The 23985-nt window shown below is 41.4% G+C and overlaps 1 protein-coding gene and 3 non-coding genes across 4 annotated transcripts in view; all 4 read right to left on the bottom strand.

The window, feature by feature from the left end:
• ptk7b (protein tyrosine kinase 7b) overlaps positions 1–23985 on the bottom strand; it is a 57783-nt gene that overhangs the window by 9191 nt on the left and 24607 nt on the right. The window contains exons 3-7 of the mRNA XM_061285577.1: positions 8854–9150; positions 4136–4238; positions 3826–4010; positions 2449–2596; positions 932–1062 (exon numbers count right to left, since the gene is read on the bottom strand). Coding sequence (XP_061141561.1) covers positions 932–1062; positions 2449–2596; positions 3826–4010; positions 4136–4238; positions 8854–9150 — 864 coding nt within the window. The remainder of the gene's footprint in view (positions 1–931; positions 1063–2448; positions 2597–3825; positions 4011–4135; positions 4239–8853; positions 9151–23985) is intronic.
• Positions 23634–23706, bottom strand: trnav-uac (transfer RNA valine (anticodon UAC)). Its single transcript has one exon. It is a non-coding gene; the product is annotated as a tRNA-Val (tRNA).
• On the bottom strand, positions 23808–23880 carry trnav-aac (transfer RNA valine (anticodon AAC)). The gene has a single exon. It is a non-coding gene; the product is annotated as a tRNA-Val (tRNA).
• The window catches only part of trnav-cac (transfer RNA valine (anticodon CAC)), a 73-nt gene continuing 67 nt past the window's right edge, over positions 23980–23985 (bottom strand). Inside the window, exon 1 of the tRNA in view lies at positions 23980–23985. This exon is cut by the window's right edge and continues 67 nt beyond it. This is a non-coding gene — a tRNA (tRNA-Val).

Genomic DNA, 23985 nt, shown 5'->3' with positions numbered 1-23985 from the left:
ACAGAGGAAAATGCACATACTGTATTTCAGCAGATTAAAGAGAGGCTGATTTGGGAAAGAAGGAGAAGGTTGGGTATTTGGGCTATGAAATGAATGAGGTAGAACTATGATGGAGAGACTGTTTAAACTTGTCACCAAATAATGACTTCTATTGTGACACAATCCCCTTTAATGCCCGAAGGGATTACCATCAGATTAGGTGAATTAAGGTATTTAAATGGAGCTGCGGTTCATTGGGTTAAAACTCCAGATGCGGTCTTATTTCATTGAACCAAAAAATAGAAGTTTGAGAGGGGAAACATTCCTCGGGACAGTAAAAGAAAGAAATTCCTGCCTTAAGTGGGTTCAAAATATTTGACTTGCATGTGCTTGCAAGACCAATACAATTCAGCCTGGCCTTAAACTGCAACAGTCATTGAAGTAATTTTTCAGTGGTTCTGTTCAGAGCTCATATTGCACACTATCTGTGCAATATCGTATAACAGTTCTCATGTGTCTAGACAATGTTTCGATTGCACTGCTGAGTCAGGCAGTTTTTATTCTGAGTGGGTGTATTTATTTACACAATGTCATTTCAAATACTGCAATTCATATTTATTTTCATTCCAACACTATTAAAATTGAATAACTTAATGAGGGTAAAAAATAAATAAAATAATGTCAATTGTTCCATACTGATGTTATGATCACTAGCAAACATGATAGGCAAAACACACAAAGAGGAAGAGGTAAAGTGTTCCAGCATGAGTGAGAAGAATACAGCTGGACCAGATGCCGATAAGGAAATGTGATTATCTGGCTTAATGTGGCTCATTGAATGAGCAGAGCGATACTGTACGTAACTGAAATGCCCTCACGTCACACCCTCAGATACAGAAGGTGTTTATCTTCCAGCAAGTCAATGGCTGCAAATGTGGATGTGTGTGCGTACCTGCAATGAGTAGCGAAGCCTCGTGTGTGACTTGGGAGCCGCTGACACCGCGGCCAACACATTTGTACAAGCCCGTGTTTCTGGGTTTGACCTGGGTGATGAGCAGTGATCCATTGGACAGCAGGAATATACTGGAGGGGGGAAAAAAAAATCCCATATAAACCTCCACCAACTCAATCATTTTTCTTGCCACCATTGTACCAGAAACATCACCAGAAGTACACTAATGGATGCCAAACAGGGTTTCCGAACCGTGCTGACCAAGGGAAACGTGGTGCACCGAGCCAGTTGTAATTAAGGCAAATAAATTCCCTCAACAAAACACACAGATAAGTGTCCTATATAGCAAGTTATTTTTAAAACGTCTTGTGATGTTGGAGGCCCATCTTAATGGCCCAATTTGACCTCTGGCAGGCTCAACAGTCATTCAGTGGCACTGACAGACAGGGTGGGGATTAAATACAGGCTGACTGTGAAGTCCACATCTGGGGTGGATAAGGAAAAGAAAAAAGAACAAACGATAAGTGAAAATGGAACCAGCAACCTCCACTAGTAAGGTAATACTTTCTACAAACAACATGCATGTTCATGTAGATGGGGTACGTTGTGATTTTGCGACAGTGATATAATTACTAGTGTGCACAAATAGGGTTTAAAAACTATTTTTATTTGACTGATGAGTGAACTATCTAGTCCACCCCCACACTCTGCAAATTAGGGAGCAGGGGATAAGTGAATGAGCCTCAGTATACTTTTTTTCCAGAGAAGACTCTCCCAAAAGCTGTTTCTCATATCATCTCTGTTCAAAGAAGTTTGGAAGTGCACCTTCAATGGAGATTATATTCAATATATTGACAAAGACAGCAGACGTTTTTCATAGCGACATAAAATAGTCACCGGGAAGTGTTTTCATGTGTTTTCCTCCAGGGAGAGGGTTTTATGCTGGCAAAACTGCCTTGCTCTGTCATGTTTTTTTTTTTTTTGTAATATTTTATGTACCGAAAGCAGGATTGGGGTGTGGTGCCCAAGTGATGATGCAGGGCTGTATGTTTCTGCCCTAATCAATAAACATAAAACAGGCTACTTCAGAGCCCTTACTTGAGTGCTAATATCCCCACTGTCGAGTCACTACTACCTTGGTGATGTGTGAAGATTGCACACCATGATTACAATCCTAGCTCTATTTTCTGCAGGGATGACATGACTAATAAACCATTATGATAGGCTGGTAGGAACGGTCACGTCGAAATGAAGTACAGCAGGTAGCAAAGGAACTTTACAACATTCTTATTAGTTTCAGTAATAACATTCTTTAATGTGCAATTCATCTCGAGCCTGAGCTGCAGAACAAAATGGAAGCTGAAAGTACCACTCCAGGGTTCCAGGTTATGGTACTCGAGGGAATGGACCGCAGCTACGCAGTAAAACAAGTAGAGCTGATGCGGAGAAGGTGGGATTTTAAGCTAAGGCGAGGGAACAATGCGGCAACGGAAGGGGGAAAATAAACTGATATTTACCGAGTTTTGTTAACCAGCAGCTCGGTTTCATGGTACCATTCCAGAGCGGGAGGCGGCACGGCTGTAAACTGGCAGTGGAAGACAGCTTCTTCGTTCTTCAGAACCACCTGGTCCTCGGGGGTGACTACCGGTCGAGGAAAGCTCTTATCTATAAAAAAGGCAGACAAACATCTCCATGATCATATCTGCGGGCTTTTGGCCACCAAGCACTACCGCACGTGTGGGCTTATTAAAAAGTGCCAACAGCCCCCAGGTGCTGGTTTATGTCAGCACCTCCGGGGCCCACAGGTAGACTTAATTAGGTCACTGGACCATTGACTAGAGGCTTATCAGACCATCATTTTTATGACAGCTGGAGCCCATAATGGGACTGTCTGTTGTACAGGGGGAAAAAAAAATCTTTGTATTTAAATTCAAAGCTTAAGGTAACATACATTTTTTGAACACCCTGAAGTGTATGATATTGTATTATGAACTTATCAGGTGATTACTGTAGATGGCATTTTCTTCAAAGATATATAGTAGCTCTCCAATAAAATATTTTTTCATATGTATTGATATATTTTCAAGTAGAGTAATAAGATTCAGCCGAGAAAAAAGCTGGCTAAGGGCTGATGAACCACCTAACCAAAAGAAATATAAAACTTAAATCAGGCATGTAAAAAAATGTTAATGATATTTTCTTAGGGTTCAGATTGAAGACAAAAAAATAAAAGGGAACAGGGAAAGAAAAAAACGTTCTACCGTATAACTGATAAAATTTCAAAAGTTGAGTAACGAACATGCTTCACTGGAGATGTTTGAAAACTCAGCATTAGTTATCTTGGTTATATGTCCATTAGCCAGTTTTTTTTTTTTTCTAAAGTATGCAATTACTGTAGGGGAAGTCAGTAAGTCTGCCCAATGATCAGACATGGCAAGAGAGTGGAAATGACAAAAAGGATTTATGACAACTCACGATAATTACCAAAAACGTTTATTTAAATGCGTTCTTGTTTTTTTTTTTTTTAAATCATAAGCTAGGAACGGATTTAAGTCATATTACAGTCATCAGCAAAAAATTCCCAGTTGCCACATAAAAGAGTGAACTTGTAAAATTAAAGAGCTCATCTTTCATTTGTGGCTATGTCCAGAAACGTATCCGATTATAGGCCATGATAGCGTACAGAGCCCTCATATTATACACACGGCCCACCCAAGGACTTTATGACGAGACGGTGATGACACTAAAAACTTGCTCAAATCTGTCAAAGTTGTCTCAAAGTGAAGCCCTATGGCAGTATTAAGGGTGGTTATGAGGTAAGCGGAAACTCAACACAAAAACTGTCAAAGACAACAAACGACGTAGTCCTCCTTGTAATTGGATGTAGAGCTCACCGATAATGTTGAGAGTGAAGTTACTGTTGCTGCAGACGTGTCCGGCTGCGTTCTTGGCACAACAATAGAACAGACCGTTGTCATCTGGAGTGGCGCTCTTGATTGTGAGCGTCCGCTCCTTGTTGTTGATTTGATGGCTCTTCTCAGTCAGTTTAACCCCGTCTTTGAACCACTGGCAGGTCGGCCTGGGAGTAAAATAGGGATGAGGAGAAGGCGGTGAAGCGGACCAATAAACAAAAATGGAACATTAGGCAATGACAGAAGGAACTTCACCATTCCTATAAAACAGTGATCTTGGGGTGAGACTCACCGTGGGTGTCCGTCAATGTGACAGCGAAGCGTGACGGGGGCTGAGCTCTCAATTTCCCCTTCTGAGATGGGCTCCTTTAATGTCACACCACCGCTTTCTAACCCTAAAAGAAAAACAGCAAAGATGTCAAGTCAGAGGAAAGCAGACAAGAAGTTATAGAGAAATTGTCAGGTTGATACATTGAGTTAAATGCTCTCCTGTTATTCCCTGTCATGGGACATATATGACCCAGTAGGCCTGCAAGACTGACACTAATGGCACATCATATTGACAGCAAGGGGGAAAAAAAAAAAAGGAACTGAGGATTCTTAACTACCCCGTGCAATGTTGAATATATTGATGCACATTATTCTCGTTATATTCCTGTCATATGTTTCTTGGAAAACTTAGAGGTACAATAAAATCAAATGATAAAGACAATGGGTCAATTAATACCCCCTGAACCTTTACCATGAGAAAAATAAACTGACTCTTACTGCACCCCTCTTTCAGACAGCAAAGGGAGGAGCGAAAGCCATAGGAGAGTGTCATGAAACCTGATCTATTGAGTCACAGATGAAAGTGAACAATGTGGATGGAAAGAAATCAATCCTCAGGTCCACCTGAATGCGTTATATGGAAAGATTGGGGGTTTGGACTTGAAGTAAAGCTGAATGACTTCTCGTTTTACGACCGGAATAGCGATTCCAGACGAAGGGTTCATGTGATTGCCAAAGCTTAGATTTTTTTTTTTTCAGTGCTCCTGGCTCACCCAGAATCTGTTACATGTTTATCAACTGCAGTATTCCACACACAAAAAAATGAATTGAAATTGCAAAATCTGTTACAAAATTCCCAATTCAATCTTTTCTTGAAATCATTTATCTCCACATTGAGGGCTTTGCCTATAATTTTTGCATTCCTATTTGAAAACAAAAATGACTGTTGAATGAATTTTATGGACTAAAAAAGTTGGGTGTACTGGATTCATCACATTCTAGAATTCTAGCCACGGCTGAAGCTACATGCTTCATACTGTTTACGAACAAAACACCAAGAAATGTTGATAATTCAGAGGCCAGACATATTTTAAATTCATTTGATATAAACTGACACATTATTTTTGTTTGGGTTGCCTTTAGTCATTCTTTCCGGACTGTGGCTGACTAGTGTTAGCAGCCACCGCTCTTTATATGATCTACTAAATATGCATGGCATCACCTGAGACAGCCGTGAAGAGACAGGAGGAAGCCGGCTGAGGCGCTACAGGGAGACCTGTCAATATTAATATGCTCCCACTAAATAGCCTTAACCCACCCTTATCTGAAAGCCAGTACTGTGACCAAAAATGGCACACTTCTACTACTTTACATACATTAGTGTGCGTCTGTCAATGACGTGTGTTTGCATGCTGTGATGAGTGAGATGCAGCTCATGCTGCAATAAGCGAGAGGAAAATATCCAAGTGCCCTCAAGCATGCTTGTTGTGCGCGCACGTCTGAAACCCTTTGACAACGATGCTAATTGTTCGTCTCGGTCAAGGTCGCTCTGGTGAAGGCTATACAGGGATCTCAGGCCAGACGCATTGGTTTTTACTGGTTCAAAGGGACTTTAGGGTTCTGACAAAAAACAGATGGCGTAAACGCCGAGTGTCAGAAAGAGTTCAGCGCAATGACTATCAGCATGTCAAACTGAGTCGAGCTTGCTTGCAAATAAAGGCAGTTGTTTAAACCTGCCTAGAAAAACAGGTGGGCGTTGGATACAAGTGGTTTCTAACACTTTCCTGTGAGTCAGTGTTTATTTTTTGGGATTTGTATTTTTTTCCAATACTGAAAGCGTGTGCATTTAGACGAATCATGGCCCACCCCACCGTTGACCTCTGGTGTACAAAAAGCTATTCACAAACACAATAAACTATTGACACATTGGTACTTATTTCACCATCCCATTATTTTGGTTCAAGCTTGAACAGGATTTCTTCACACTTGCACATTGTAACACTTAAGTCCTTAGCTCAGGTTTCTGCAGCTGTCCACTTGACAAACAGAAGGCAGTCTTTCATAACCCATTAAGAGGGACACATACCGGTACTTGCTCATAATCCATAACAGAATGCATGACTAAGTGAGTGAGTGTGCCCCTTAAAAACCATAACCAAGGTTGTATAATCATTATTACATTGGAAGCGGAACAGGAAGACAAGGATGATAATGGATCAATTGAGAGGATGTTACCGTTAAGGCGCTCGTTTGCGAGTGAGCTCGTTTGTTCTCACCTTCTGAAAAATGCCATGGCAGATTGTGTTACACAGGCGAGGTATTCCGGGCTTTGTATTTGACTGGCAGTACCATATGTGTATGTAAATGAAGACCGGACTCATGCTGTGAAAAGGATGGATAAATAAAAAATGAAGGCCAGGGAAAAGTGTAGTATCTCATTTGATCAGCTCCGCTTGACAAAGGCCGACAACTTTAAATTCAATCAGCAACCGGAGATGATGTTGCTGTCACAAGGTAGAGCACAAGGTTGAGGCTGAGGAGCAGCTGCGTTTTGTCAGCTCATGTGAAAATGCAAACCAAATGTAGGAGGACAGATGGACAGGATGCGAGCTAGTGGACCCGCACTAGATATCTGTAAGGATGCCCTAAGAGCACACATGGCTCTGACTAAAATGTAGGTTAGGGACACTCCAAGTGATTAGAGCAAGACGACGTGGGTTTCGCTCAGTGCGGGTTTTGCAGATTAAATAGTGAGCGCAAAAAACATCAAGTGTGTTTCTAAAGTCTTGCCGACGCATGCAACAGATTTCAAGAGTCCGTCTGCATGTTGCTCCATGGCGTCAGGCGAAACGACCAACAAACATGCTGACAAAGACGAGGCACGGCCCCGACGCCTTTGACGGACGCGTCTCGCCATGGAGACCCAATGACCAGGCAGGTCAAAAGGACGGAGGGGGGGCTGAACTCCTATTAGTGAACACAGAGGGGGATAATTACTCTGAATAACTCTCAACTGACAAGATTTGCTTACCCACCATTGAGAGCAAGATAAATTAACTCTCTCCCTCTCGCCAGAGGCTGGGGTAGGGGAGTCGGGGGAGGGTGGTCGGGATAAAACCCCACTGTGGTACAGTACGTGTAGACCGCCCTGCCCCTCCCCCTATGCGTATTTACCACTACGCACGCAAAGTAGCATACACATGAGTGAACACTCCAGTAGAATTAGAGCCAAAGGGGGTCTTTAAAAGCCGTGTGGGGCTTTATCACCCGTTAAATATATGTTGGGGAAATATGAGAGCATTTGTCATAACACGGTCTCATCTATGAAAAGTGATCCATAGAGAGAAGCTAACCTGCACATCTTGACAAAGACAAATGAGTTGATGCAGTAAAACAAGCATGGCATACAAATTCATGCTGGAGGATTTATTACTGAAAGCTATTTTATGATATCACTAAAGGAACATCTAAATTGCAAGATGAAGATGATACAGTATATAGTAAGTCATCTTGCATGAAGCTGGAAGCTAGTTTTTTTTCCCCCACAAGTTTGAAGCCTCAATTTATATGACTAGAGATTTTTGTTTTTTTAATTCTGTTTTGGCTGAATTGTTAACACTAACAGCACAAGACAAATTTATATATAAATTTACTGCACAGGCTCAACTGAAGGTTGACCAGCTTCCCAGAACAGATTCCATTTGACTATGAAGGTTTCACTGGAATTGCTCTGGGTGGGCTTTTTAACTGGTTTAGTATTTGCACATATTTACACGATGTGAATCGTAATGCACTTCACTGTTAAAAAGGGACTACACTCGTCTATAAACAAATGGGAGGGGAAAAGGTTCTAAATCTTCACCCTGCCATCTAATGCATGGATATGCTAATGCCACCAGAAAGAGTTGTTGACGAAAAATGTCGTGAGAGCTGGTCTTTCATCATGTCCGACATGTTTGCTGAGCTTTATTAACACACCGGATCATTTTTAATTACACCGCATTAAATCTGCTGCTTGGACATTAGACAAGCTTTCGAAAATGGATGAGTTTCCTTTGGCAACGACACAATTGAAGTTATCGCTCCTTCAGTATGACAGATTGTTTGCAAATAGGTCTTTTTCATTGTAATCATGCTCCGCCACAAAAAAATAGAAAGAAAATACTTGTTTGAATGTAGTGAGGAAAAGGAAAATGCAATTTGCCAAATGGAGGCGCTTTGGTCCAAACTAGTACCAAAGGTAGCACCACAAGATGTGACCAGCTTGTTATTTCAGTTTATTTCTTCCAGACAATGATGTCTGGCTATGTTGTAAATTTAGGAAAGAGACGGAGTTTTGTGCCGTCTTCTGAAGAAGCCTTCACGACAATGACGCAAAAAAATCCTAACTAAGCTAGAAGGTAAAAGCAAATCCGTAATGTCCAGTCTAAAGAGAAAGACCGATGCAGAAAAAAACATTATAAGCAACAAGAAACACATGCTCGCTGGCACTCGTATCCAGTTTCAATTGGGCAAAGAAGAGGAAGCCTCAAAGGAAAAGGCAACAAAGTGGAACCATTCCCTCAGCTTTTTAGCCGCCACCTACACTGCAACTTTTGTCTGGCGTTTCTGATCCAGAAAGTGGACGGACGCACATCCTTTTTGCCATCATGAAACCCTGTCAACTGGTCATTTTCACACAGGAAACCCAGGCGCTTTCAATGTGTAACTTCAGAACCCGGCCTGAAATGGAACACTTACATTTGATGTTGAAGGAGGCGTTGGTGGAGCGGCGCAACTCTCCCGTGGCCGCGTTTTGTGCCTCACACTCAAAATTTCCTGCATCCAGTCGGCGATCCACAGTGATGAATTTGAGATTGCTTCCCTCTTGGTGGCGGCGCTCGCTGTTTTCCAATCGCTGGCCATTGAGCAGCCAGTTATAAGTGATGTCAGTCGGATCGCTGACCTCACAGCGGAGCATGGCGCTACGGCCATGCAGGGCATCCTGGGACTTGGGCTCCTTGGTGAACTGGATGGCAACAGCCTGGATGGATAAAACTGAGAGGAAGAAAGAGGGACAATAAATAACAGGAACAACTGACCTTGTGTGAGACATGACTAAACTACAACCCGGTACAGGGAGTGTTGTAATTTATGAGGCCACGATTTTTCTATTCTAACACGTAGCTACACATACCCGCAGAGATGTATCAGTTATGTACCATCAGTGAGCTCTCAAATGCGACACTCACATCCTCACGCACACTTGAATCTTTCATGACGTATCTACGAGGGCTGTGAGATACATTTTTGCTGCTCTATTTAACCAGAGCTCATTGGAAGAAACTATAGAGTACGGGTTTCTGGCCCGGGGGCCAGATACGGCCCGCAACATCATTTTATGTGGCCCACGAAGACAAATTGTGCATCAATTTGTGTGTCATTACTAGAATTGCAAATTGTCTTCACTTTTAATATTTTTTTTTCTTTTATTACTTGGCCAGTTTTTACTCTTCTGATTTGAAAACCAGTTATTTGTCAGTTTGTTAGCTTTTACTGTATATAATATGTGCTCATACATTTATTTGGGTTAACAGTCATAATGGCGAACACTGAACCAAAACTCTAAGAAAACAATACAACCATTACAGTCATCGTAATTTACGACATTATTTTCCTCGGAAGTGGTGGATTTCCTTTAATTTGAAACAGAGTAAGTGAATTTTTGTGGACACTTCACTAACATTTGCCAGATCAGCACAATACCGAAAGTTCAATGCAAGATCTAGTCCTGCTTTTACAAAAATAATGCTCAATTTGAGTTTCACAAAATGTTATTTTAGTGCAATTGTGTATATTGCAGTGGTGTAAATTTTATTTAGCTACATATTAAAAACAGTCTTCAGCATCAAGTCCAGTTGGTTTCACTATCTTTGAACTTTAGTAGTCATCTCTCTTCGTGTTCCAACACCTACCTCAAAGGACCTCTATAATCTTTCAAGGGAGTTCTCATCTGCGAGTTAGCATACCTGATGTCAACTTTGTTATCATAAGGAACGGTCCACTGCTAAGAGCTGATGAAGCGTACCACCAGCAGTGTGTGGGTGTTGTGTGTTATTGGGGGAGGGATGTGTCTGCACATATTGGAAAAATTGGAGCCAAGCCATGTGAGAAATATTTCAATCAAGTTAAAAGAGCTTCTCGCAGTCGATGCAATACCTCAATGTTTGACCCACGCCACCCCTCAAAAATGTAGTCCTATTCCTCATCTGATGAACACGCAAACTAAAATCCGCAAGGAAACTGACAGTACTCGAGAAAGACTTACTTTTGCTTCAAAGAGAGGTAATCAAACTAAATGAGTGAAGCAACAGCAAATTGTGAAAAGGGTTTTGTGCAGAGAGGAGAAAAACTACAAGTGCAGTAAAAACCTACTATACGGTTCATACCTTCCCAAAACTAAAGAATCAAATATAATATGACGCACGTTGCACTGGTCAAGAAACAGGAGTTCATAAGATTGCACAGAACATTTCTGTCAAGCCATCCAGAAATATATTTGTTCATTTTCCCCATGGCCAAGGAATGGAAACAGTAACATACCCATGGGCATCCTGCAGAGTACAACTCTCTTAAGAGGCTATGAATTTGATTTGTGTAAAAATAGGACGAGTGAGCGTCCTAACATGCAGTTCACATAAGAACAACAAGGCCTCGATGCCAGGCATGCTGCTGAGTTGTAAGAGAGCCAAGTTCCCCCAAGCTAAGCCGCATTGCCAAAGACTACAGTATGATATTCGGTGTGCCATTTTGAAAAGGAGCGTAAGAGCTGTGGAGTGACGTTTACGTCAAACTATTTGGTGTCTGTGTGAGTGTGTTCCTGAGTGCACAAAGGGAATAACTTCCAGGAAAAGTCCCTGCAGAGACAGAGAGCACACAAAGATGAGGTGTTTACACCAACCGCACGATGAGTGACGAGAGGCGGAGGGTGATGAGGCACCGTCTATCACAACTGAGGATGTCTGCCGAGTTTACAGTGCTGCAGCTCGAACCAAGAAGGGCAGGTGCCATGACCTACATCTTTGAAACACATTGAAGCCCTGCCTGTCTCATAGGGACACCCACCAACACACTTTAAAAATAGATGCATAATATAATTGCATGTACAGAGGACCTCCCGTCTTTCTTTGCCTGTGCACCAGATTGAAATCTGTAATGTCGCTCATGCTCTCCCTGTGAGCACGTAAGGAATGCTCGGACTGAGGGACAAGACACACAAAGAGATAAGCAAGACAAACAACATCCTAACTTCTGAGGGAGCTTCAAAGTGTGGGGGGTTGAAAGGAAAAATTTGAGTGATAATGCGGGAACAAACTAGGATTATGACTACCAGATTTGTGAAAATGAGGTAGCATTGGAAAAATTGTGAAACAAAAGTACAGATGTCATTCACACTAATCTGATAAATTGCAGATGTTGACGTTTAGTGTGTAATTGACTCGGGGGGGAAAGGGTTTTACTATTATTTTAATTTTCGACGAATCCGTCAATTATTTCCTCGCTTGGTCCGATTTTATTCAAAAGATGGCTGCCAGGTATGGCTGCGTCTGAAGCAAGCAAGCAAGTCTTTAATGAGCATTCAAAGGATGCAATGCTGCTGATCACAGCTCATTTGGGATCTGAGTAATTGCCACAGGGCAGAAAAATAATGTGTACAAGAACACGCTAAACATCACGAGTACATAAATACAATGCCTTCACAATTTTTACAAAGAATCCAGTCGCTTGTGGAAAACAGTCATAGTACCATAGAATCAAAATAAGTCATCGGGTGGTTGAGTTCCAATTTCAGGATCCTTTCCAGACACTCCTTGTAGGCCACCCATGGAAGGACTCCTCCCTTTGTTTCCCTAATCTGCTACTATGGTGACCCAAAGCCCAGGAAATTAATGGATGGGAAAATTGGCTTTGCAAGTACAAAAGCTGAGTGGGTACTCCTGGCTATTATAGGGATCGATATGCACTTTCCGGGAATTGTTTACAATAACACACTAATGCACCGGTGAGAGAAGCAAAGCAGGTCGTATGCAATATTAAGATCCAGTGCGATGAAAGTAACTGGCAACAAAGTGGAAGTAAAAAGTAGGTTAAAGAGTGATGGCTGATGCTGAGGGGATAAAATGTCTACGCAGGAGGATTCACCTCTTCGATTCACTGCACTGATGACCCCATTAAGCTTGCTTTGGCTGACCACCGTATCAGGTGGAAGTCACCCTCAAGTCGACTTGGTGCATAAATTCACCGTACAAGGATCAGCGTGAGTTAATACAGAGTTCAGTTATGCCTGTTAGTAAACACTGACAGAGGTTGCTGACTTCACATATCTGAAAAACTGCAAAGCAGTGCAAAGAAAATCAAATCAAAAAAAAAAAAACAGCATTTGAAGAATCTAAGAGGATGAGTTTGCGTTAAAAGTCGTTTTGTCTCACTACTCTCTCCATTGTGGAGACATTCGGATTAATGGTGCTTATGGTATTTGTTACGGCACAGTGATAACAAAAATGCTAATATTGAAGCATTACCCAGATCAAATATCGACAATATGTGGGTTATCTCGGTGGATCGTGTCAAAACAAGGCGAGCTCATAGTTGTGTTTTGCAGTAACATGATGGTGGAACAGAGTCTTGGTTTCATAGAAATCAGCCATGCTGATGCATTGACTGGAATAACCGCCATTGCTGTCCTCAGATGTTTATCGCAAGGACATTACAGCCACCGACTGGCATACAATTTTAAAAGCCTAAAACATTAACCTACTGTTTACACTAGCGGCAGCATTGACTGGAATAACTGCCATTGCTGTGCTCAGATGTTTATCTCAAGGACATTACAGACACCGACTGGCACACAATTCTAAAAGCCCGACACATTAGCCCACTGTTTATACTAGCGGCAGTAGTGTACACATCCCGTCAAGTACCAAGAATTTCAATCGTTCACAAAGATTTTCTGCCACTGATAACAATGAACGACCGCCAACAATGATCATGTTTACATATGCAGACTATACTTCAACCAGCACAAGATCAATATCACCAGATAAAATGACAGGCAGTGGATCTTTCCTGAATACACAAACAAATGGCGACCTGTTAACAAATACTAAGCATGAAAAGAGGTAAAACATTTGACACGTTCACATCAATATTCAACAAATCATGGATTTGACAAGTCATCCCCAACTTGATTTGGAGGGCAAGGCAAGCATAATTGTTTCATGCCTATTAGGAGGCAGCACAGGGGGCTTTCATTGTGAGCACTGAAAGGAAAAGATCCTATCCATTTTTTCCAGAATCCGCGGGAATGCTAACGGATACAGCTACGGGAACTATTCTCTCTTTAAAAGCATCTACTCCGGTTGCCGGAGTGCCAGGAGCAGCAGACAGGACAGTGAACAACACGGTCAAGGAAGGAAAAGAAACTGACTGCCCGTGGCCAATTAATTCTAACCGGAGCAGTGAATGATGGAGCAGTGCTCTACTGAATCAGTGAAGTGAAGACATGGTTATATTGTAATAGTCAGATATTTAGAAAGATCCAGAGTTGCTGCTGCACTGGAATGCAAAGTAAACAATATCATTTCAGTCAGTGGGGATGGAAAACGGAGCGAACCAGAGAGATAAAAAAAATAATAATAATATTAAGATGAAACTGCTTTGTATATAGATTTGGGGAAAATGAGAGCCATTTGATGCTTCGGAATGATTATTCTATTGAAGTGCTTTTTATAACCACCAACCTGAAGCCAATACTATGGTTCCTTGCAAAGCTGAGTGTCAACATTGGCTTGGTACTTCCAGCAAGAAGCTCACAAAGAAATCAGCAGAGCATGAAGCTGAAATGTAGCCCAAACAAAGAGGTCGGGCGTCCTTAGTTATCTTGACAGAGGAGATGTTTAACAGGAGACAATCAGACCAGGTACAACGTCTTTGTCAAACCATTGTAACCAAAATGACAGTTAGGTTCACGATAGACTTGTCTCATTGTTGTCATTTGTGGGCTTTTGTCAACAAGGTTGAACTAAAACTTGCAAAACAGAGAGCTCCATTAAATCCAACATATACACTGTTAAATTTGTGTACCAACCATGAAAACGATAAAGAGACATGAAAGAAAAGCAGGATATCTTCAAAAAAAAGCTATTTTTCTTGAAAAAGCATTAGTCATTACTGTTAAATAAACATTGATTAGACAAGTCATTCTCTAAGAACATTTTAAATTACACATCACAATTATTTGACAAGGTGAATCTACAAAATCTAATAAAAATTACAATAAAGTCAAAATACCGTACTTTGAAAAATTACAATAAATTAAAATTAATGTGCTTTTTTAAAGATAGTAGTACTGTTCTTCATTATTGTCACCAAATGAGAGGTAATGATTCATGTATATTTATATGTTAATGGCTTAATTCTGATTGTCTCGAATCAACGGCTGTCGATTCAGTCTCAATTGGAGGCTGTGGTCTAAAGAAGAACATAACAGCTAAGGCCTATATCCACCTCCTATGAGACCACACCTCCGGGCAGTATTATTCCACTCAGTCCAACTAGTTAATTAAATCCCAGTCCATCATACGAGACAAGGGAAGAGCTAAGACTAGATAAATGGAATTCAACCTTGAATAATGAAATGCCTCAAAGAAAATGTATAAAAAGAATTCCCAGTTGCCTCAGTCCAGATCGTCTGTACCAAGGACATCATGGTGTTCAATCCACTGGTCCGAGAGGAAAATTCAACTGAAAGAGGCTAATTTTTTCCCAGCATCACGGGTATGCATACCTGTTATCAGTTTGCAATCCATGCTCTTATTGTACTAGATAATTGTCCTGGGCAATGGTGCAAAAAAAAAAAAAAGGCCAATCTTATGTATTATGATGAAGCTTATAATGAATGAGAGCGCTTCCATTTTCTGCATGGTGTTCTCCTTTGTACCACTGACAGCAGGCGACAACCTCTGCACCAATGATCCCAATTCCCTTGCCTATTACCAGGCAACACTGGCATGGCAACCAGTATGCAAGATCTCCGGGTGGACCAAAGCCCATAGCATTTTGCTCTGCTCTTGCTTAGAAACCGTAATCTGTATGTGATCTACGTTCTGAAACCTGATACCAACAGTCAAAAAGTCTTGTTTGCGAGTAGATTGATCTCACATAAAAGCTTCTGAAGTTGACAAATGTATGTCAACCCTCCCACACAGTCTATCCTACTAAATTTTAACATGCCTGCACTCCTCACTTTTGCTAAGGAGGATGTGTTCCCACATGGTCTTCATTATAGAAAGAATAAAAAAAATAAAAAATACTGATGCAACAATGTGCAGGAAGTGGAACATGCGTCAGTCATGAACACAATTACACTAGGAGACATCAAAGTTAACTAGGTGACTAATACAATTTTACAACAATACACTAAGTGTAATAACGATAGATTTTTTGCAGTAATTACTTAAACACAGAAGATTGCGACCTCAACACAACGCTATTCGACGCTATAAACTAGAGGAGGTGTCTGCCCATGTGACAGCTGGCTGCACATGATCCATTTCATAGCAAATATGAGCACACATAGCTCATCACGTCCTCCTACTGTGTCCGTCCCTCCACACCTGCTTTTATAACCGTCAAGATGAATGTCAAAGCGACATCTAAAATACAGTTCTACTGAGTCCGACCAGATTTCAACGCCCACTCATAAGAGGCCAACTGTTGAAAAACAGTCTGCCTAATTCTTTGCCATGTAGCCGTTGAATCCTGAAGACAAAGGCGGGGTCGTCAGGTTGAGGGGGCAAGTAGAACAAAGAAATGTGACGGCGATTTACAAAGAACAACCAAATAACAGCAGTGAATAACCTTTGTGACATGCAGAGAGGTGTTCCTGAAAGGAGCCATGGGTATTATTACCCAGGCTAGGCAAGCCTTCTGAAGCAGCCGCCATCCTGAGGCCCTGCTTTTTTTTGCCGACAGTGAATTTGGAAGCAATTATTAGATTAGACTGGATTAGGTTTTGCTCAGGTGAGGAAGACTGGGCTGTGTTCCGTCTCAAAAATTTGGCACTAATCTGATAATGAGACTTTTTAGTGGGAACAAAGAAAAGAGAGGCTACTATTCCCCCTTGTCTGATTTAAGAATCTACACAAACATGAAAGCCGTTTAAGTGCTCAAACTATCATGCAAATGGCCTGAACAAAATTTAACAGAGAATTTCGTGTAAAAAAAAATATATATATATATATATATATATATATATATATATATATATATATATACATATATAAACCACAGTAATGTCAAACATCTGGGGGTCACGCTCCGCAATATTTCCAAGATTAGGAACCAATGGTTGAAGTCTGTAGTGGAACCGAGACAGTAAGCCATTTGCATCCAGGCTAAACACATCAGTCTGATAGATGTTATGGACCAAAGAGTCCACTTTTTAAGTGGGCGATTTAAGAATAAAAGCTGGCTGCAAATTTAAATCTGTCTCGGTGGGATTTTGGACACAGTCTCAACAGTACGATATGGCCGATATCAAATATAGCAGAGGAAAGAAGTCGAGTACTGTTCAAAAGCATCCCTTGTATTTGAAAGCGTTAGGCGGTCGATCAATGGAAAATCTGGGAAGTTTGATACAATTTAGAAATCTTTTTTTTTTTTTTAATTAATGATGATGTTTGTTTTGACACTAGTTTTAGCTGCTGACTGTGTGACTTCGTTATTCATTCCTGATTACTATGTTATGTATCATTTAACCAATAAAAAAGTATCCCATGTCGTATAAGTAGTACAGTACAAGTACAGTATAATGTGGAGACAAATGTCCGCAATAGTTTAAACAAAGCTGGCCTTCACAACCCAATCGGTTTACAGCCATTTAGTTTGGCAATGCGCATCCAGAGTCTTTTTTTCCTTGTCATTATGGAACTTCATGAATGAAGTTTAATCTTTAGTTGTAGAAGCATATGGTTGGAAAGTTTTTGGCTGTTATCGCTACTCTGTTCACTGCAGGCGGTGGTGACTGATACCTTCACCTACTTCAGTCGTGTCCAAGCGAGATCGAACAAAGAATGAGATAAAAAATGAGCCTCTTCCTCACAATGCCCTTGACACATGCACACACATTCCTGAAAGCCCTGCCATACACATAGTTGCCACCCTCTTTAGACACTTTAGTCGACTCAAATGTGAGCAGATGTTAATGTTGGCACAGGCTAATGTGGCAAACTTGGCATCAAAGTTGTTTTAAGTCAGCTCTTTGGTGTTCGTACTTTGCTTGCAGAATTTTGACAACTACGAATGAAGAAGACTGAATAGACGAGTAATTGAATAAATATTTAGTCATTTTGGACTACATATAGCCCAAAACGTGTCCTGTCAATGGAGTCTTGTTAATTTGAGTTAAAGAGCTTGTCAGAACAATAGTGCAATATTTTCTCTCGAGACAGCGTGATTCTAATGAACTTGTAAAGCACACATATTAATGTTGACGTTATGGTTTTCATTGTCATCCAGATTTGTAGTCATCGGTGAAGTCTGACATGAAATAAAAATTGATGAATCAATAAAATGAAAAGTGGGTGAGAAGAGATTTTTGTCTTTTGAACACAATATAGCCTAATTTGCTAGATTTTATCACTCTAAAAAGAACAATCTCATTCCTGGAGTGTAAACAAGACTGCAGAGATTACGCACACGTGCGATGGCAAAATGTCTGAGGAAAGCATTTGTTTTTTAAATTTCAAACACCACTTTGATACCTTTGCATTTTATGGATGGCTCGGTGTGCTGCAGCGGGGACTTCCACTTCTCTGATCATTTGAATAACAGTGGTAGGGCAGGATGTAGCAGACCCCCTAACGTGCCTTAGCAATTACCTTTGACAGCTATGTTTGTATTAGCATACAGAGAGCGAGCGGCATGCCCCCCCCCCCCCACACATGAGTGGACAAAGTAAAAAGAAAAGGACAAAACAGAAACATAAAAAACGAAACGCCATGAAATAAACCTTCAAGAAAAACATTGTTTTCTATTTCTATCCAAATACTCTTAAATATTATTTAATGTTTTAAAGAAATACAGTCACCCTGCCTTATTCAATAACTATGGACATTATCATCAACAAGCACTTATAGATTCCGTTACTTGGCAACATGGGCCACTTGTCGCGTTTCCGCCCACTCAGCTAGGAATGAACACCGCCAAGGTGATTACGCCGCTTCTCTGAACGGTTCGACTGCTCAGCACTTGCCCTTCACACATTTTTAAACATGATAGAAGTGAGGTAGCTGCAGTTGGACACACTAAAACCACAATTATTCTTGCCATGTTTTTCTTTTTAATTAGGGGTCTCTATACATTGAACACTTACAACACAGGTGTCAAACTCAAGGTCACTCAAATGTGAAACAGTCTGCCCCCATTCAAAATCCACCAGCCCCCTAATCATTTTCCAGTAATTTGTGAAATGAGGACTGTATTGTAAAAGGATACATTCACACATCAACAACAACATAGTGACTTCCTGTCCTCGTAAATGTGGAACGCACCGGAAAGCGTTGAAGCCTGACTGGCACAATGACCTCCCTCCAAGTATGCTGTCACTCACATTCTGGGAAGAGACCTCACACTGCTGGAGATGCTGCAACCCCCACGAGACTTTGCGAAATGACACCTTTACAAGCTCACACACTCTGAGGCCACTAATTGGCTTGCCGTGACTATGTGTGAATACTAACTGGACGAGGGGGCAGCAGCTGTTGTTGTTATGGACAAATTCCCTCAAATGTGAAAGAACACGAAAAAAAAAGGATGCAAAAAAAAGATGCCACGGGAAAGAATGAAAGTGGATCTGAACAAAAAGGGTGGCAGGAGCAATGTTGATATTCTGAATGTCTTAACCATGAGACCTTTGCCACCATGAGAGATCTGGCCATCCTGCTCACCCTGTGAACCTCACCGACCGGCTCAGAACACACTGCTCCATTGCCTATATAATAGACACAGTGGCCTATTTATAAGGAGGATTAAGTAAAGAAAAAGTCAGCAGGAGGTTTTTTTTTATCTCTGCCAACACTTTCGGCCTCAGGGAAAGAGCCCATTCATATTACAAAACAGCACATACTACTGTAGCCTGACGTGATCCGTGGCTCAACACGGAGTTCAGCATGTACAAAAAAAACAATGTTGGGAGGAGCTTGCATTTTGTGAAAGACGGCGGCAGAAAGTAAATGCTCAAGGTAACATCATCCCAAAATGTGGCTTCGGGGCACTGTGACATCATTGGAGCACTGAGATGATACACAGTGACACTAGGAGTGCCAAGTTATTTTGTAACTCGGGTGCTAAAAGGTAAAGTAAATGACTCTGTCTTTTTTCAGAACTACTCTTTGTGTCCAGGGGATCAAGCAGTTTCATTTCGTATCAATTACTGGTCTGGCATCTGACTATTTTTATAGCTTAGCCTCCAGAAGGTGTCAATAAAACCCACCATGTTGAGACCGGCACCAGCAATAATGACTACTTAGCTATCAGTTCCAATTAAAAAGCAGATGTGCACCATTGTACATCAATAGTGGAAAGATGACCTCAGGCTTCAGAAACACTATGACCAGAATGTTCCATTTCTCAGCAGATAATCATTGCTTTCAATGCAAAACAACATTAGATCAACTTATAGTGTAAAACAGCCAACTGATCTATCGACCCATCTGGTCTAGACCCTACAGCCAGGCTAACAACCATACCGCTATGTTCTACTTTTGATGGGATGGATGAGGCAGTATGGGGAGTAACAAGTGGAGGAAAGCATAAACCCTTGAGCAAGGACTTTGACACATAGGTACTTGTTTGTTTTCATCCAACACTTCAGACGGACCTATTGATCCAACGGCGCTTTGCAGCTTGATGTCTAGACCTAGACATGCCCCTTTTAATGGCCACTGGGCTAACAATGTGAGGGGGATGTGAGCAGCATAACAAAGAGCTGGAAAAATATGTACACGAGAAGCCAGCGGATCACCAATTGTTTTGCAATGCAAGTATTAAAATGAAGAAAAAGTTGCTTGCATCATAAGTGAAAGGCAATGAAAAACAACACACTCTGGGGGAATGGAATGCACCCCGAGTATATTCATTATGGCCCAACAGCGTCTTCCACCATTTCCATGGCAACCACAGAAAGACAGACCTTCCTGGGAGATTATGCCAAAGGTCAATTAAGGATAATATATTTTACTGGGGGATGTGACGATCTTCCTATCTTCAAGTGGCCATTGGATGTAAAAGCAAGAATTTCAGTGGACAGTTGCAACTACATAATTGTTTGGGAAAAATACTTACCCGCAATCCGGGCAAATGCATTGATGAAAGTGTTGGGGGAATTGACTTAACTCCCCCAAGCCAAGGCAGCAAACGAAGTCAGTCTTCACATATCACTAAAACAGCAGCACTCATGTGCTTGTCCAAACAAAATCAAAGTCAGCACAAACATGGCCATATATAGCTTACAATGCAATCCGTCAAACTCGGGAGATACTATACACCTAATTCAGGCAAATGACATTTACCGAAGAGTTATTTAGATGCTATCGGTGGCCCATGTCTTTTGTGCTAAGGGGATTAGCACCAGTGTGCCCCGAGCTGAAAGGCGCTTTTGTGCCTTCAATCTTTAGCGAGATGCTAGTGAGGTTCAGATGCCTGTGTGGAGGGTGTCAGTTATCAGGGATCCTGCCATGCCTTGCTAATCTCTGGCTCTGCAGAGCTCCTGAAACTGTGCCAGCCTCCAGAATTTGCTCAAAGTAGGTGGACAATGATAGGTATTCACTATGAGAGCCACTAGACTGGCAAGTTCCTCTACTTTCGGGAGCCATGTATGCTTGTATGGACAAGGCAAAGGTTGGAAGGCTCAACCACAACTGCTTTAACCACTCTATAAATCACCCAAATTAGAATTTTTATAACATGGAGCTCATGGATTCAAATGTGTGGACACTGCGTTAAAGTTTAAGTAGTCGTTGCTTGGCTGTTAATATGTTTACCCTTTTCAAATCTAACACGGTGAAGGTCAGAACCAAAGTGAGAGTCAAGATGCAGTACTATGATGTTAATGTTCAGAAATTTGTGATGACAAACAGTAAGCAAAATACAAAGTCTATCTATACATACCATGAAAGTTTCAAAATGGCACTTCAGATTCAGAAAAATAAGTCTAAAAAAAAAAAACTTCATGAAACTTTTTAAACAAAGAAATTGATTATTCAATAATATGCAAACACGGTTGTTCCAAAATTAATGCAGAATTTCTGCAGGGTATACTGGTTAATGAAAAATTAGGTCACAGAAACACAGTACAATGAATTCACCAAATATGAGCACTGCTTCGCCCTCCCATCCCTTCTGAAGTCTGATGCTTTAATTAAATGGAGATGAGAAGGAGAAAGAAATGATAAGCAACAATGTTAATTAACAGCTTGTGATGCTTGCCGATGAAGATTAAGATTGGGGAGTAATGGGCAAACGAAAAGAGGACTTTTTTAAAGAAAATGTTGAATTTATTGCTCTCTGTCGGTTTTTTTTCCTCCTTAGAGTGCTCTTCTGAGTGGGAGAGGACCTCCTTTCCACTCAACTGGAAAGCAGACATGCCAAAGGGGAAATCGCAAATGCCTGGCTGCAGAACTTCACAGAGTGGCATCTCATCTCCTTAGGTGTCCTGTTGTTCTGCTGGCCAGTTCAGTGGCTTGGGACGACCCTTTGCCAGTGATGCGGACACACACAATCAACCCCTTTCAAAGAAACAAAGAGCTAAGAGATTGTTGTCTAGTGTTTGTGACAGTAAAGTCTTTTTATACGTTTGAGCTTGAGGCCTAACTTAACCTGATTACATTTAAAGGTACACGCAACAAAACCAATTAAGACAACTTGAGGCGTCAAAATTAATCGACAATAAAACGATGAGAAAATTATCATGTTTTATTTGTTATTAACCGTTTACCATTTTTAACCACAGATCGTTTAAATTCTCTCATCATTCATGAAAGCAGACTGCTTTATCTTTTATGTTTAATCAAAAGAAGACATTCGCAAACATCTGCTTTTATTTGGGAAAACAACAACCATGAATCATTCTTGTGTGATAATGCTTAACGGTTGTTTAGTTTTTTTTTTTTTGAATCCCTAAATAATACCAAATGATCAAAAAGAATTGGTTAATGAACAGTTATTGGGGACATTTTTTCTGAGTACACTTTAACTGCAATGGAGTGTCGCTTGGTCCCATCCCCATGCTATGGACAATGTCTCTTTTTAAAGGAGCCTTCCACATGAAAGGAGTGGACTTAATTGCCTTATCTACAATACAAACCACCCTGCAAGGACTTCCCATTTCCCCCGGCAATTAGGACTCACTTCCCTCCAGGTACTTGCGAACAAGGCGTGGGGTCGCACTCATGTGGCATCACCGGCAGGCTCTTTCTGTCATCAACTAACCTATCAGGCTCATGATGGTGTCTCAAATGACTTGTCGCAACACGGATGTAGCTGGTAATGAAAGCAGAATGTCACATGAAACATTCAGATGACTCCGGTTGGTTGTAAAGCCAGAGCACGCCGTTCTCTCGGAGCGAGAACAGCGCGTCGCTATAAACAATAATTACACGGTGAGAAGCCTGGTTAAGCAACTATGCTCGTGAGCAGCCCTACTTTTTATGATTACAGCGCAATCATTTGAACTAATTACTTCCTGCTTTACACCCCCATCTTATACGTATGGGTTGTGCACACAGAACGAACAATGTTTCACTTTTCCCAGGATAGAGGGAGTAATGGGGGAAGGAAAGGACTGGGCGTGAAGACTGGCTGTCTGGCTAGCTTGAACACTTGTTAGGCGACTCGCGAGGATGTTTGAAATGTGCGTGAACTGTGAGAAGGAAATGAGTCACAAAAATGTCCGTCACTCGTTCATTTGTATAGACACCACAGCCTTCTTTTGTACTGGAGTAAGATGTGTTGAGGCGCGCTCCCCTTATCCTCCATCAGTCAGCTACAATATTGACGCCCCCCCCACCCTTCCTCTCCTTTCATACATCGAAAATGAGATCTCTACAGTTGTTCTACACCAGATGTGGCTCTTTGCGGTACACAGTAAAAAAATGTGGCTCTTAGTCTCTGACCGGTTGGCCACCCCTGCACTACACTATGGACAGTGTCCTGACTGTCTCACGAGTGCCGTCTTCCAAAAAGTGGCATCACGGACAGGCACCAGAGACGAACTTTTCAAATGTGCTAACAAAAAGGCTCAAAATAACTTGTTTCCACACGGTTTCGAACCGGGGACTTTACACGTGTAAGGCGAACGTGATAACCACTACCCTATGGAAACTTGTCTGACCACTGCATGACAGCCGTCTTGCAAAAAGTAGCATCGCGGACTGGCGCCAGAGAATTTTTCAAATGTGCTAACAAAAAGGTTCAAAACAAATAGTTTCCACCCGGTTTCGGACCGGGGACCTTTCACGTGTAAGGCGAACGTGATAACCACTACACTATGGAAACTTGTCTGACTGAATCGTGGGAGCCGTCTTGCAAAAAGTCGCATCACGGACTGGCGCCAGAAGAATTTTTCAAATGTGCCAACAAAAAGGTTCAATGTAACATGTTTCCACCCGGTTTCGAACCGGGGACCTTTCGCGTGTTAGGCGAACGTGATAACCACTACACTATGGAAACTTGCCTGACCGCTGCATGAGAGCCGTATTGCAAAAAGTGGCATCACGGACTGGCGCCAGGATTTTTTCAAATGTGCTAACAAAAAGGTTCAAAATGACTTGTTTC

Source organism: Syngnathus typhle, linkage group LG8 (genome assembly GCF_033458585.1).
Source record: "Syngnathus typhle isolate RoL2023-S1 ecotype Sweden linkage group LG8, RoL_Styp_1.0, whole genome shotgun sequence".
NCBI classification, from domain to species: domain Eukaryota; kingdom Metazoa; phylum Chordata; class Actinopteri; order Syngnathiformes; family Syngnathidae; genus Syngnathus; species Syngnathus typhle.
This window is presented reverse-complemented; position numbering and strand designations above follow the sequence as displayed.